At 27.3% G+C, this 16,075-nt stretch overlaps 1 protein-coding gene across 3 annotated transcripts; it reads right to left on the bottom strand.

The window, feature by feature from the left end:
* Nucleotides 1-8,084: 8,084 nt before the first annotated feature.
* LOC118450783 (uncharacterized) lies at nucleotides 8,085-16,075 on the bottom strand. 3 transcript variants are annotated; one of them, XM_035886689.2, is made up of 10 exons: nucleotides 15,844-16,075; nucleotides 14,090-14,366; nucleotides 13,396-13,496; nucleotides 12,232-12,452; nucleotides 11,845-12,118; nucleotides 11,312-11,722; nucleotides 10,875-10,994; nucleotides 10,486-10,699; nucleotides 10,238-10,371; nucleotides 8,086-9,515 (listed from the first exon to the last, which is right to left on the bottom strand). In XM_035886689.2, the coding sequence occupies exons 2-10, from the start codon at nucleotides 14,361-14,363 to the stop codon at nucleotides 9,216-9,218; spliced, it is 2,049 nt and encodes a 682-aa protein (XP_035742582.2). In that variant the 5' UTR covers nucleotides 14,364-14,366; nucleotides 15,844-16,075; the 3' UTR covers nucleotides 8,086-9,215. The 3 variants fall into 3 exon arrangements, with proteins under 3 accessions (XP_085517359.1, XP_035742582.2, XP_035742580.2); XM_035886687.2 differs by having other exon boundaries at nucleotides 14,090-14,363; XM_085661233.1 differs by lacking the exon at nucleotides 15,844-16,075 and having other exon boundaries at nucleotides 8,085-9,515; nucleotides 13,396-13,513; nucleotides 14,090-14,216.

Here is a 16,075-nt window from a genome sequence, read left to right as displayed (position 1 = left end):
TTTTTTTCTTTTTTCATTTTATTATGAAATATATAGTAGGTTTTATGTAAAAGAAAAAAATTATTTTAACTACCACCAAATAAAAATTTGTAATGAATGACAGAAGAAGAAACAATTTTTTTTCTTTCTATTTTTGAATGAACATTGTTATATTTTTGCGGAAGTGGAAATAATTATATTTAATGGAATATAGAAGAATATAGAAGAATATTCTAAGAATTCTTTTATAAGAATAATATATATAATATGTGGAGGTGATAAACGAAAATATGTTTCTCTGTGAACAAAGGAATAAATCTTTATTTGTTAAATAACAATTACTTGTTATTTACAGTCTTACCTGTGAACAAAGAAACGACAATTTATGTTTATTATTAACACTACTTAAAATTTATTTATAAAATTTTTCTATAAACTCTCGTGCATAAGTCCTATTTCCTAATGCCCGTTTTTCTTCAAAATCTTAATGGCTCGACTTGTAAATAACAAAAGTCAATCGAAGGACGGGACGTGAGAAGCGCGGCAAATCTAACTCTCAAGAAAGTATACTTTCTTTACATATAAATGTAGTTTTTCTTTTGTACAAATGAAAGTATTCTCAATATCTTCAAAATCTATTTCACACTGAACATACTTCCTTGATATTGATTTTTTTTTTATCTGGCCAAAGATATTAATAACACTCATATGTTTATTATATTGAGGAATAATTTCCGGTTTCTTAATAGTAATTTCTTTTTAATAAACATATATATTTCTATCTAGTAAACGTATGTTACACTACATCAAATTATTTTATAAAAATAAAGTGTCATTATATATGAAACATATATGAAACCCTATAAACGATAGAATTTCATTCTTACGATGTATTACAGAGTTTAAGAAATTTGGCCGACTGATTTCCAGTCAAAAGTAAATACTTCTATTCAATAAATAAATTTCAAAGTAATTACATGTGTGTGATTACCTAATACACAAATAAATGTACCATACAAACAATATAGCATATTAAATAGCTCTAATAGTTAAGTATGAATTAATTCGTAGGATCAATAGAAACAAAATATTTGAATGGAAAAATATTAAAAATCTAATGAAACATGTCCCTATATTACTTATATCAGATAATATAGAAGTATTCTTATAATTTCCATAATTCTTAAACTTCTAGATACAATTCTATTTTTATATGATAAATATATGTAAAAGTTTCAGAAAAATATATGTAAAAAAATTCATGTTTAAAAAGATATACTGTATCTTTGGAAAATGTAAGATTGATTTAAAACTTAAAAAATCAGTGGAAATAGTACAATAAATCATATGAAAAATTATGTTAAAATTTTATCATTTTCACACGCTTTTATTATTTATTTTATGAAGATTGCACATGTTTATAAAAATTTATTATATAAGATAAATTACCATTTGAAAAGAAAAATAACATGTTACTAATTCCATAAATATAAAGATTAGACAAAATAATATAAGTGCATACGTTTGCATAAGAGCAATTATGATTAAAAACGAAAACAACTACACGGAGTTAAATAATGTGAGACAGATATTGCATTCATTGTAATATGAAAACATTCTTTTTTCTTTGAATTTGGGTCGATCGTATTAAAAACACTATTATTTCCTCCCTCTCTCTCAAAAAAATTAATTCAAATTTATTGCTTCCCTGTTCAATATCTTGGACAAGATGACAACATAGGGTATAATTTTGACATACTTCCTTCTTTTTCTTCCTATATTTGTTAGGTTAGAAGCAAACGTTACTTAGAAGCGTAGATATTTAGAATTACATTTGAAATAAATGTTTTAATATTCGATAATTGCTTTACGAATTGAAATGAAAATGTTTGTGATTCCAGGAAATATAGTATTTTATAAATATAGTCGTTCATTTATTGTTTTAAACAATCAAGATAAATAAAAACGATTAAACGTTATCGATACTATTACGGTATGAATTTAATTATAAAATATATTATAATATTTATGGAGTATATATGTAAATTATATATAATTATTAAGATCTTGTTTTATTAAAAAATTTGAGGAAATTGATTTATTTTGATATTTACTAAATTTGTAATCGACCAGGTGTAATAGATATTATAGGTTTGGCATTATTTTAACAACTTTATTTTTATTATTATTATTTATTTAAGATATGAAATATTATGCCTTACTTTAAAAAAAATTTATGTTAAAATTATGAAATATTTATGTTTTTTGCAATTAGTTTAGTATGCCCATATGTATACATTAATGCACATATCAATGAGATCTTTTCCTGCCCATAAAAGGAAATTATTTGGTCTTCATGACACCTTTGCTAATTTTGAGGATAAAATAAGATATTTTGTTAAAAGCAACTTTTAGTATCAATTGTTTGTAAAAATGAATTTGTATGACATAAATAATAATCTTATATAATATACTTCTAATTTTCAGTTACATAATTTAACAACCTGTAATGTGGCTAATATTCTCAAAACCTCTTGATCCAAAAGATTTGGATAAGTTGATGACAAAATAGGATGGAGATGTTAGCATTACCAATAATGGAGCTACAATTTTAAAGAAAACGGATATAAACCATGAAGTTTCAAAATTGTCCATTTGTCTCAATCTCTCGGATTGGAGATTATATTAATGGAGTAATTATATTAACTGGTGATTTGTTGAGAACAAGTTGAACAATTATTATATAAAGCAATATATACGATAAGAATAGCGGATGGATTTGAAATGTACGACTGATCATTTTAAAACAATTATGTACAAATTACCAGAAAGCATGGAAAATTTAGAATCGTACATCAAGATTACTATGATGTTACTGCTTTAAGATGTAATTAATCATTTTATAATGACTTCTGTCTTGAAAATTTTTAATATTTAAACAACCATAGTCTAAATAAACTATATCTTAATTTCTAGTATCAATAAGTGCCATAAACAAGCGGCAGAAATTGTAATAAATGTTATATTAACAATTTATGATCATATTACATATGATGTTAATTTTGAATTAATAAGAATATACGAAAGGTTGGTGGAAAATACTGTTTTAATATGCAGTGTAGTACTTTAGTTATTCACAGATTACAAAGATAATACTTGTGTTGTCTAGATTGCTTTTTTCTAATTAGAGTTAATACCTTGAGCTATTCTCAGGGAAATGGCCTTAGAGAGAATTTAGGAATTTCTGTCTGTCATAGGTAATATATATGTGATCTATAAAATATAAATAATCTATTTATAACTTAATGAGTTAATATTACTTTGATTTTAATAATTTTTTTCAGGGTTTAGGGAACATCATACTAGCAATCTTAATTTGCTCTTTTATACCATCAAAATCGAAGACAAAAAATAAGCTTCATGTCATTTTGGACGAAAATTATAGAATATTAGATATACAAATATGAGATAGAAAAATTTATTGAAATGGTAAAATTGCTCAAGGAAACTGACACGACACTTGGTAGTGGGGATTTGATGGTGAAACAAATCATTTTCTTTTGCAAGATTTATCAGCAGTTAGACAGATTGGTGGTCTAGAAATAGAAGTAAGTTTTCATATAAAGTAGTAACATCTTTTTTGTCTATATGTTTTATTTGCCCAATGATGACAAAATACACTGGAGGAGGTGTAAGAGTTTGGAAAATAGGTCTGGTTTAATTCATGTAATCTTTGTATTGTTTTACTATTTAATATCATATTAATTGGTATTAAAATAAAAAGATTTTTTTGAATTATCTATCTAAAATGCCTACTTTTGGGATTTCTCTGATGACTATAAGATTATGAGATCTGAGGGCTCTGCCTTATATTTATAATTTAACATAGTGTTGTTAATATGAATTATATATTATACTAAAATATAATTAATTTTTTTTTAAATTGCTGTTGGAATGGGTAGTTATATCGTGTCAAGATTCAAAGAATTAATGCTAGAGAAATTTGGATACGCCGGTATTGTTCAAAAATTATCTTTTGTCACCACAAAAGATTGTTATTAAATAATGTAAGAATTCATGAGACAATAAAATAGTTAGAACTTTTGATAACATTTTTTCCATAATACTTGTGATCTGATTCATGTAAAGAGAATTTCACATATGTTTTTTATGCAGTTTACTGATCACACCCTTCGAAAAAATATGAGTCTAACAAGGTTTAATATATCTTTGCTTTATCGGTGTGTGTTCATATTACAGCATTTAAAATTATATAAAAGAAGATATTAATAACTTAAACATGGTGAGTATGTAAAACTACTTACTTAATTTTCTTTTTTTTTCATTTATTTATATTATTGAAGAAACTGAACGTGCAATTCAGGATGCATTGTGCATTGTACGTAACGTACTTAATACTAAGGATAAAAAGATTTTGTATGATGGTGGTGCAACAGGAATTTCATATACATTGGTATGTGCAGCAGAAGCCAAGATAATCAATACTTCAGAGCAATATACATTCCATGCATTTGTTTAAGCTTTGAAAGCTTTTCAAATTCAAGCTTTCCAATTCAGCATTGGCTGAAAATTCAGGTTTTCCTTTAGTAAATGCTCTTGTTGGGACAAAGGCTCAACAACTAATAGAAAATGATTCTGCTTTAGGAATTGATTGTTCACATCGTGATATTGCAGACATGAAAGTGTACAATGTTATTGAAACATTAACAAGCAAAACTCAAATTTTCTTGGTCATTTAATTACTAAGAGTGATAATGAAAATCGACAACGCATACTTACGTTCATAAAATAATTCTACTGATGCTACCTAAAGTAATAATATTTTTTACTTTTTCAGTATTATTTTATCGGAAATAATATTAATGATAGTTTAAAATTATTATACACTAACAATTGTTTCATTCATTTGTATAATATTGTGTATTCATATTTTATATTTCTTTTGTAACTAGGACATAACAAATTTATATGATAATAATATAACAAGATATATAATAAGATACTTAATATAATAAGATCCTTTCTATTTTATAATTTAAAAATCTCTTCTCTATTTTTAACAAAACAGTATCGTTTCAATAGATAAATTGGAGATATGAAATAAGAAAATCAATTTCTGCATTGCATCTACTATGATTATTAATATTATCTATTCTATGAAATTATGTAAACATTTGTAATAAATTTCAAATGTATATTATCTTGTTTAACCGTTTGCGTACTAGAGGGTTTTGACAAAACATGATCGAAAAATGCCAAGGAGTGCGATCGCGCTTCTTCGATTACATATTGAAAAAATTCTTCGATTACATATCGAAAAAAGCTGAAGAGCGCGATAGCGCTTGTTATGTTCAATGTGGTAAATAATGGGACCGCGCTTCTCGTGTTTGTTTCTTTTATAACAAGATTCTTTTTGCAACTGGCAAAAGGATTGGACGTAGTGTTATAAAAGTGCGATCATCATTGCTAATAACCATGTCTTTCTAGAAATTATTAGACGAAATAAAGCAGAAAGTAAGTGTAGTGTTAGCTGAGGTTTATTGAATAACTTTTATAATTAATTTATTTTATCCCTAAGGAGGTATAATGAGCCAAAAAATTAAAATTATAAACGTAAACGAAAATTCAAATTGTCCGAATGACACCGATGACTCTGATATCATTCCTGTTAGGAAGAGCAAGAAATGTATTTTCAGTAGCTCAGAGAGTGATAGCGATTTTTTGATACATGATGATGATTCATGTGCAGAGGACTTGCTAAGAATAGCCAAAGAAAATACCGACAATTCTGAAGCAGAATGCAATTTTCCTAATGAGTACAAACCGATTAAATACTTTAACTTTTTTTTTTATTTAGAATTATTGTCACTAATGGTTACCGAAACTAATAATTACGCGAAATATTCGAGGCGTTTTCTTGAACCATCAGATTTGTCTATACTACAGAAATGGACACCAGTTACTGAATTGGAGGTGAAAGCATTCATAGCAATGATTCTAGAAATGGGCATTACCTTCATATTGGAGCAAAAATTCACGGCAGATACCATGGTTCAAGAAAATGTTTTCAAGAAATTTTTAAGTATTTTCATTTAGTAGATAGTTCTTTGTGTTTTCCATCTAATCATTCTAATTACGATCCCTGTGTTAAATTTGAACCTCTTGTTAAACACGCTAACAGAGTTTTTAAATTATATTATACACCTCATAAGGAATTATCAATCGACGAATCCTTAGTTGGGACGTTATGTCATTCGAGTATAATTCAATACATGCCAAACAAAAAACATCATCGCTGGGGCATAAAATTTTTGATGCTATGCGATGCAGTTTCGAAATATTGTTTAACCTTTTATTGTTACAAAGGCGCAAAATCAAAAATTAATAGTGACAAAAATACGTTTGGGCTAGGATATAATGTCGTGGTAAATTTATTAAATGAAAGTAATTGTTTAAATAAAGGGTATCACGTCTTTGTTGACAACATTTTTAATAGTATTGAATTAACTAGATATTTATATTCCAACAATACTTATTTAACCGGAACTATCAAACGAAATAAAAAATGTATTCCCGATCACTTAAAAATAGTTAATGTAAAAGAAGCGAAATATTTCAAAAACAATAATGTGCTCCTTTGTGCGTATCGTGAAAAGAAAAGCGTAAAAAACCAATAATATTAATTTCAACTAAATGCGAAAATAAAAATGTGACGGTAACAAAGAAAAGACACAGTAGAGAAAGACATTCAAGAAAACCTGCCATCATTTACTCTTACAATACCTTCATGGGTGGTGTAGATGAATCAGATAAAATGTTATACACATACCTTGATGAACGTAGAACTGTAAAATATTGGAAAAAGGTTGCTTTCAATATCATGAACTGCATGGTTTTGAATGCTTATATTATTTATAAAAAAAAAATGGATAATAGAGCAATGACCCGATTAGATTTCATTTCGCAAATTATTGTTGATATTGGCGTGAATGGATGAAAGAGAGGAGGGCACGAGTTTTTCAACCTGATTTTTTAAACGAAAATAGGCTACGTTTAGTAAAGTTGCTACAATGCAACTTACGAAATTGCATAGTGTGTAGTACTAAAAATAAGAGAAAAAGATCGCATCTGATTTGTGTACAATGTGAAAAGGGAGTTCATCCAATCTGTTATCATAAACATCAATGTTTTACATTCTAAAAGTTACTTTCAATAAAATATTTTTTGTTCTTCAAATTTATCATATTTTTAATTTATAACTTATTTTTTTACGAAATACTATAATATATATATATATATATATATATATATATATATATATATATATATATATATATTGTACATATATATGCAATACATAAAATAAAAAGTTATGAATGAAAAAAAATATATATATATATGTATTTTATTAATTTAGAATAGGTAACAATAAAATACAAATTGGATTACTGATAGCGATGCGACGTGCATGCGTCTAAATGGCTGAGCGCGTTTCGACAAATTTCGGGTGGGCCGTCAGTTGTCTGTTTCAGCCACATGCCTTGGCTTTTTTCGACACAAAGTTTGAAGAGCGCGAAAGTGTCTCGTGGTACGCGAACGATTAAAATAATACATTTAAATAAGTTAATATAGGTCATTTTTTAAGTTCTATTCGTAAAAAAAATATTGTGATATAATAAGATATATAGTGATCAAGATATATGGTCATATATATAGATAGTGGTCAAGATATATAGTGATATATTGCTTTGGATATAAGAAGCAGACTTGAAATTAAAAATGATATTAGATGAAATATTTAAAATGAGAAGTAAATTTTTATAAATATGTATATTAAACACATATCAAAATGAATATATTTATTAATATATTATATTTAATTGAAATATTTCAACAAATAATTATTTTTCATTGTCCAGTTTATTTATTTATATATATTGTTCATTATTTTTATATCGATTATAAATTACAGGAAATGAGACATATATGTTTAAATATATTTTTTATGTTCCGAATATAGGACTGACATATAAAATATAATTATAATGTCAACACAAACATAAGATATATTATTATTATAAGAGATCGGTTCAAATATTGCACAAAAATATTATTGACACTTTTAATTTATTCTTAAACATTTTTCAATATAGACATTAATGTATATTGTTATGCTCTTTATAGATAAAAGTTTTATAATAAATTTGAGAGACAAGAGGATTTGTATTGTACTACAGATTAAATCTTAGATATCTTTTTTTTTTGGTTTCTTGCATAAAATATATGTAGACAAAAATATATTGGAATCACATACAGAATTTGGACTACGTTTTTCTCATACTTGCCATTTATATTGCTGATAACAGTGTATTTTGGAAGAGTTCCATGTTAATTATATTAATTGCCGCATTTAATAAGTACATCTTTGTACATTCACCATTATATTGTTCAACTCTGTCCTCATTCGAGCCACTCATCTGGACTTTGATGATATTTTTAATATATAATATATCGATGCTCATCATTATGTACAAAAAAAGAATTCCACTATGATCAATTATTGGTAATTGTATAAATGATAATGTATAATCAATAGATAAAAATATCTATAAATTTCAGTCATTAATTATTGTCTTCATCATTCGTACATAATTTTTTGTTTATTCTAAATAAGTTTAATAATATGAAAGAAAACATTCTAATTGTCCAGATGAGTAGCATCTCTCGATACAAAAAGAAAAAAAAAAACAAAAGTAAGTGGATGTATTAAATCGATACACATATGTACGTTGTTTATATTGTAAAATATAGTACTTATACATAAAATAAAGTCTCATATAACTCTCAGATAAGCTTTGTTACGAACAGAACAGAATAGAAATCATTACATGCTAATAAATGTCGATGTGCTCTCGAATCGATTTTAACGATTTAAATTCTTTACGTCTTTGCTATTACTTAAATCAATGACGATTTTGAAAAAAATAATAGAAGCTTTTAATTTCGAATAATATTTTAATCTTTAATGTCTTTACGCGAAAAACAATGACTAAAAATATAAGAGTGACATATAGATCGCGTTCTGATTCGAGTGCACGCAATTATAGTGGACACATTATTTTTTCTTTTTTTTAATTTTTTTTTTTATTGTTCCTGCCCATTTATTTATCCACGTATTTGCAATACGATTGCCTGCTCGAGATTCGAATGATCTCTTATCGTTCCGATGGTTGTGATATCGGGGAATCGTAGCTTTCATGAGAAAAATAATTTATATGTTGAGGATGGTGTAAATAACGATGTCGATAACGATAATAATATCGATGTAGACAGGATTCCTTGTTGATACGACATTGTAAGGAGGTAGCGATGCTTGGTTGCAATTGCATTAGATTTAGAGCTGTCGTGACACAAAATTCGTCTTCCATGAGAGCTCCCTTCTCGTTTTGATTGTTACAAACTTTGCGTACTTCTATCGCGTAATTCATTAGACATTCATTCATTTCATTTGGTATCTGTAACGAACAAAAAAATTTTATAATTTTATATAATTTTATATAATTATATATAATTATATATAATTTATATATAATAAATATATAAATTAGTATATATTTACATTTTTATATATACATTCATCAGTGAATATCACAAAAATGTTCTGGAGTTGTTAGATAGGTCATATAACAAAATTAACTAGAGTGCAAATATATATATATATATATATATATATATATATATATATATATATATATATATATATATATGTATGTTAATATTTTATTTTAAATATCATTTGACAATTTTCGACTTCGAAGTTTGTCGGAAAATTGATTTTAATTCTTTTTTTAATTTCTTCTTTTTTTTTATATAATATGGAACAAACCAAAATAAAAGAAAATCACTTTTATTTATTTGGTCAATACTTTATTAATTAATAATAAGTATTTTGTAAAATAAATAGTCAGTATATATAAAGATTGTAGTTAGTGTAAAAAATTGCATCAGGCTTACGTTTGGATTATTACATGTTTAGTGATATTTTATTATAAATACTGACCATTTATTTAAAATACCGATCAAATGTTTAACCAAATTAAAAAAAAAATATTTAATGATCCTATAAATAATAGCCAAGAAAAACAATGAAGCATTAGAGTATGTAAATAGTAAATAGAAGTGTGGATAAATATTAAGGGATTTAGCTACAAATTATTTAAGTAAGTTGTGTACATACGCAAGCTTTACATATTTGAAGCATAACGCATGGTAAATATAGCATCTGACTGTTATCTCCAGTTAAATTATCGACAATCTTACACTGTCGTTCGATCGCCTCCAAATTCGGACAGTTCTTGTTTCCATCCGGAGCTAAATAAATAAAAAGAGAAAGAGAACAATACATTAATCATTTAATTCTTATCTACAATCTTAATATTGGAATTATACACGTCTTTGCATATTATATATACACAATATATCTACCATCATTAATGTTTATATTGAAGCTAGTCTGTTTGTTTTCTTTTTTTTGTATACTTTCGTCATTACGAAAGTTTTGTGTCAAATTATTTCGAGCGTAAGCAGCCTTTTGAGCTTCTTTGCGAGCGGCTAGGCTGTTTCTAAATTCATTCAATGCCTTACGCATCTTTTCTAATGAATACGCAGCGGCTAGTCGATTCATGATCTGATCCTTTGCCTGTGAATTATAAGGATTAATCACAATATTACCAAATATATTTAATGAAAGATATAAATACAATCAAACTTTTTACAATATCGTGTTTAATTATAACGATCTTTTAAATGTCCAATGATATAATATTCTTGTATTAATAACTGATTTACTTTTTTTTTTCTTTGTTTTTACAAACCTTTTCTAAATCCATACCAACATTATTCAATATCGCATATATCTGATTAACTTTCTCCTTCCTTTCATTGTTCTCACTCTCGGACTCTCGTTCGGGATGTTTTAAATTTTCCGCCATGTTCTATTGAAAAATGGATTCATGTAAACTTTGGTGATGGATAATGTTATTGTTTCCCTTGTAAGCATGTTATTATTAACCCGTTCATCGTTAAGAATATTTTAACGAACTTTCCATCTATCCCATTTGAATTGCATGTCTTATATTAAAAAGAATAATAGAACACTGAATTGAATTATAATGTTGAATTGGACAAAAATATGACATGTAAGATATTTATTTTATTTTTATGGCGTAAAAAAAAGAAAAGTCGTCTTAATGAAAAGTTCAGTAACGATCAACGGTAAAGGATATTAGAAAAAAAAGAAAAAGAAATATACCTCATAGTATCGTTGTAACATCCACTCATCATCTTGATCTTGTGTACCTGGCCTGGCCAAGAATGTAGTTTTTTTCTTCCTACGATCGATACCAAAATACTGAGACCAATCGATATTCTTCTTTTTCACTTCGATGCCTTTCTCTTGTGATGTATTGATCTTCGTGACATTTTCCTTTTGACCCTTGGAAATAGAAATTACCTTTGGAGCTTCCGACGTATTAACGCGAATATTTTCATGGCCGTGATCGCAATCGTGATCATGATCGTGATCATGATCATGATCAGGGTTGTGGTCATGGTCGTGGTCGTGGTCGTGGTTTTGTTCGTGGTCATGATTATGCGGACGTGTACAATTACGAGTCTTCAGGGTAGATTGCGTGCCGAATAATGCGCCTAGATCTTGTGCGACCTTTAAAGAAAATAATGTAAATAATACAAATCTTTTACGAAGCTTTATGGCAACGTTAAAAAAAAAACAGAAAAAGAAAAAAAACACATTTACTGTTGGCTATCTATCGAAACTGAACCTACCTTTGGATCCATAATTTGTCTCTTCACTTGTTGGAATTCTTTTGGACTTCTTTTAGCTACTGGATAACGTTTCCCTAAAGTTCGATATTTATCGATTTCTCGGCCCAAAGGATACCTCGCATTTACGTTCCTTCGTTCGGTTGGTAAGAAATAAAGGATATTCTGTTCCGTATCTTTATCCGTGAAATCATTTTCCTCGCCATTTCTTCTTCCTTCACCTGGCAACAAATCTCCTTTATCGAAGAGTTCGCTCCATGACATTGGACCTTCGTTCCTGTTATGTAATAACATCGTATGAAAAGGTTAACGTAAAAAGTAAAAGAAACAGAACTTATTAAAAACTTTTTACGAAGAATGAAAATTCACGTTTACGTTAAATATACTAACTCGTAGAATTTATTTCCTTGGTTGGCCCTATATTTCTCGTAAATTGGTGCATCCAAATAATTTTCTTCGGTTTCCGTTTGAGTGTACGGATAATCGTCTTGTAATTCCTCCAGAAACAATTTCGCCAGTTCTCGACCGTTTATATTTGTATTTTCTGTTGCACTACCCCTTTTATGATTAGAACTTCGTTCGCGTTCTCGAAAGAGTGACGGTACGCGTTCCTAAATAAACAATAATATATATACATATATAATATATATTATATATATTATATATATTATATTATATAAGTTATATATATATATATTTATATATATTATATATTATGTATATTATATATTATATGTTATATATATGTGTGTATATATATATATTTCATGCGAAGTCAATCATTTTTTGTTCATTTTTATTGAAATACGTTAGAGTTTTTAGTTACAAATAACGTAAAAGAATTTTTTAAAATTATTAACAATTAACAGTAAATATAAAAACAGTAAATGATTGTCCGAAATTATGCTAGAAAAATATATAACACGGAACGGTACACAGTTCTCTTTTAAAAATTATATCTTCAGTCTAATCGTTTTTTCTTTTTTCTTTTTAATTTTATCGAGGAAAATCAACCTTTGCTTTAGATCGATCTGTATAATGATCATTTTCTGACTACTTACTATAATTTTATTTAAAAAAGTACTTGCACATTTTAAAGCGCATGCTGAAAGAAGAAAGCCTATAAAATACACATAAGTACATGTAAATCGTTTAAATTCGTTCAAACTTCCTGTGTATATAATGCATATTTATGTAGAAAAATAAGTTATTCAATAATTATTTCTATAGTACTTGGTATTTTTTATTAAGAAGATTGATTTTTCTCAATAAAATTAAACAAAACTTTTTAATCGAATTTGAACAGACTGAAATTTTGGGAATTATATTTTTAAATAATCCTTATACGTACTTATACATATTAAAGATTATCACATATTTAATTTTGAATAAAAACAGAAATGTTATTTTTAAAAATTACCGAGTTTGTGTTTAATGAGCCTTTTTTCTTTTCGGCTTTCTCTTTCCCTCTCTCTCTCTATCTCTCTCTCTCTCTCTCTCTCTCTCTCTTTCACTCTCTCATTGTTTTTAATCTCGAAGAAAAGTAGACTTTACCTGCTCCTGCGCGTTCTCCAAATAATCGATAACTGACTTCTCGAGCAACTTGTTGTTTACGCCTTGAAATCCATCACCCACCATTTCTAGTTGTCCGTTCTCTGGAATCGCAATTGATCTGAATACGGGACATTACGTTGCGATCGGTTAGTTAAAATTTTTTATATGCGTACACCAAAATTAAAATAAGAAATATTAAAAAATTTTTAATTGTAACAGTTTAGGGTTATTAAATGATTTTTTTATTTTAAAATATAAATTTTAAACATAACTAAACAGTTTATAATATTAAATAAAATCATAGCACGTTGATAAGCTCAACAATAAAACTTGATATGTCCTATATCCTTTGAAATGAAACATACTTTGATCGATCACTATAGCGACGAATAATTGTATTATCTATCGCAGCGTTTCCCACATTATGTTCCGCGAAAAGTCAATACCGTGAAAATTACGAGAATTAATATTATTTTACTATTTTTATGTGTTTTATTTTGGATAATTAAAACTTGAGAATAAATGTTCATCTTGTTTTCTTAACTCTTATATTTACTTGATTAATTTTTTTGTCATTAATATCTACCCACTTTATAAAATAATGAAGATATTTCGTTAAAATTTCAAGATTTGTGAGATGTTCTGTCATAGGAAAATTTAAGGAAACGGTGATTTATCGTATGTTTGTTCTCACCATTCGGTAGAAATTCAAGTTCCTCGTCTCCTTCTGATAAAACTCGATCGGCTTGTCGTTCCTTTTCGAATACTCTTTCGATGTCACCTCCGTGATACTTGAGCGAAGGAAAATCATTGTAATATTCTTGAGAGACAGGTTCCAAAGATATCTGTTTTCTTGTAACAGCATTTAGTGCACTTCTCAAGGACTCTTCGTTCGTCTCATAGGGCGCAGGAGCGAGCGCCGTTATTCCAACGCTGACGAGCGTCAAAATCCAACCTTGTCCCAACATCTGCTAATTCAAAAAATCAATAAGCCCTGGTGAATGGATAGAAGTGACCGCTAGGTGCAAACGGGAAATGTTTTCTGCCTTTCCTTATCACCCTTATCATTATTAAATCATTATTAAATATGTTTCATTGGAGAATAATATAAATTTAATGAATTAAACTACTCGATCTATTAGATTTTTTTTATTTTCTCTAAAATGAAGAATAGCAACAAAAGAAAAGAAAGGAAAAAAGAAAAGAAAAAAAAATGAGAACAAAAATCCATAAATAGCCAATGCTTACATTCATCAGACTTCTGTTTATTAAATTATTCAGTATGGAAATGTTAATGAGCTTAATTGTATTTGGGCCAATACCGACTTTTGGGAAACAGCGAAGTTCTTTGTCATAACGAAGAAATATTGATGAAATATTTAAAACGAAGAAATATTGTGTACTTGATTGCAACGACTGATAACAATTAAATGAGATATGAATGTATTCGATGTGTAAAGTCTAAAGCCAATAGTTCAAAATATTTTGCGATCTGAAATAATATTTTCTTCAATACGGATAAGATGACATACATTATATATATATATATATATATATATATATATATATATAAATATACACACACATATACACACACTACATTTGAATATAATAAATAAATATATATATAAATATTTATAATGTTTATAATAGTTTTTCTATATTAATAAATAGTATGGCGGGGATCTTATATGACTATTATAATCCTTCGTTTTACGTCATCAAACGCGTATAATTTGTTTCCCAACGTAAGATCAATAAAGTATGCTACATATTAAGAAACAAATTGACTGGTTTAAAATTAATGCATTATATTTTAATATCGTCAATTATTGTTGTCAATGAAAGTAAATTGATATTGTAAATCTCTTTTTAACGCATAAGACTTAATAACCAATAAATTAAATCTCATTTTACAGAAGTAAAATACATTTGAAAAATATATAAAATCAGTGAAATGTCAGTTTTTTTTATAAGAATATAATAATATACTAATAAAATGAAAGCAAGAATCCGCAACGTCAAACAATCGGTAGGCGAGTGTTTATAAAAAATATGAATGTAACTAAATTTTTTTCTTCTAATAAAGTACTCCTTACACAGATCGTTCACCTTTTATCATTTAAAACATTCAATTTAACACGCATGTTTTAGCATAATACAATGATATTTACGTTACCAAACAGTGTACACGATTTACCATAAAAGTCTATAAATACATTTAAACATAAGCATAAAAAAACGCGTTAAAATTATAATTGACGAAACATGAAAGAAAAAAACATAAACATATTGCAAATGATATGAAGTAAAATTATTCACGTTCGTGAACACCGTTCTATCAAAATATCGAATGAACATTAAGGAGAAGGTGACAAGAAACGAAGAAACGTGCTGACATGATAAGGACAATGAAAACATAAATCATATTTCGATCATTTCACTTACTGTTCTCTCTTTCTCTTTCTCTATTTATCTCTCTCTCTCTCTCCCTCTTTCTCTTTTTCTCTCTCTTTCTCCCTCTCTTTCTTAATAATTTTTCCTCATGATAAATAACGTAAGTCGTACGATCGTGTTCAATGTCCTTTTAATTCGTCTTTCTTTTTCTATATCTCGTTTTTTCTCTTGCGCGATGGTTTCTCGAAACATGGAATTCGTTCTCTGCTCCACGATCACCAAT

This window comes from Vespa mandarinia, chromosome 14 (assembly GCF_050613455.1).
Source record: "Vespa mandarinia isolate Hongniang chromosome 14, ASM5061345v1, whole genome shotgun sequence".
Taxonomy (NCBI): domain Eukaryota; kingdom Metazoa; phylum Arthropoda; class Insecta; order Hymenoptera; family Vespidae; genus Vespa; species Vespa mandarinia.
This window is presented reverse-complemented; position numbering and strand designations above follow the sequence as displayed.

Bases quoted from the DNA above. Each gene is read 5' to 3' on its own strand.
- LOC118450783 (XM_035886689.2), bottom strand. From the start codon at position 14,363: ATGTTGGGACAAGGTTGGATTTTGACGCTCGTCAGCGTTGGAATAACG. The intron at 12,453-13,395 runs GTAAAGTCTACT...TTGTTTATTTAG, and splicing joins TGGAGAACGCGCAGGAGCAG to GAACGCGTACCGTCACTCTT. The intron at 10,995-11,311 runs GTATATTTCTTT...ATTTTTCAATAG, and splicing joins TGTTACAACGATACTATGAG to AACATGGCGGAAAATTTAAA.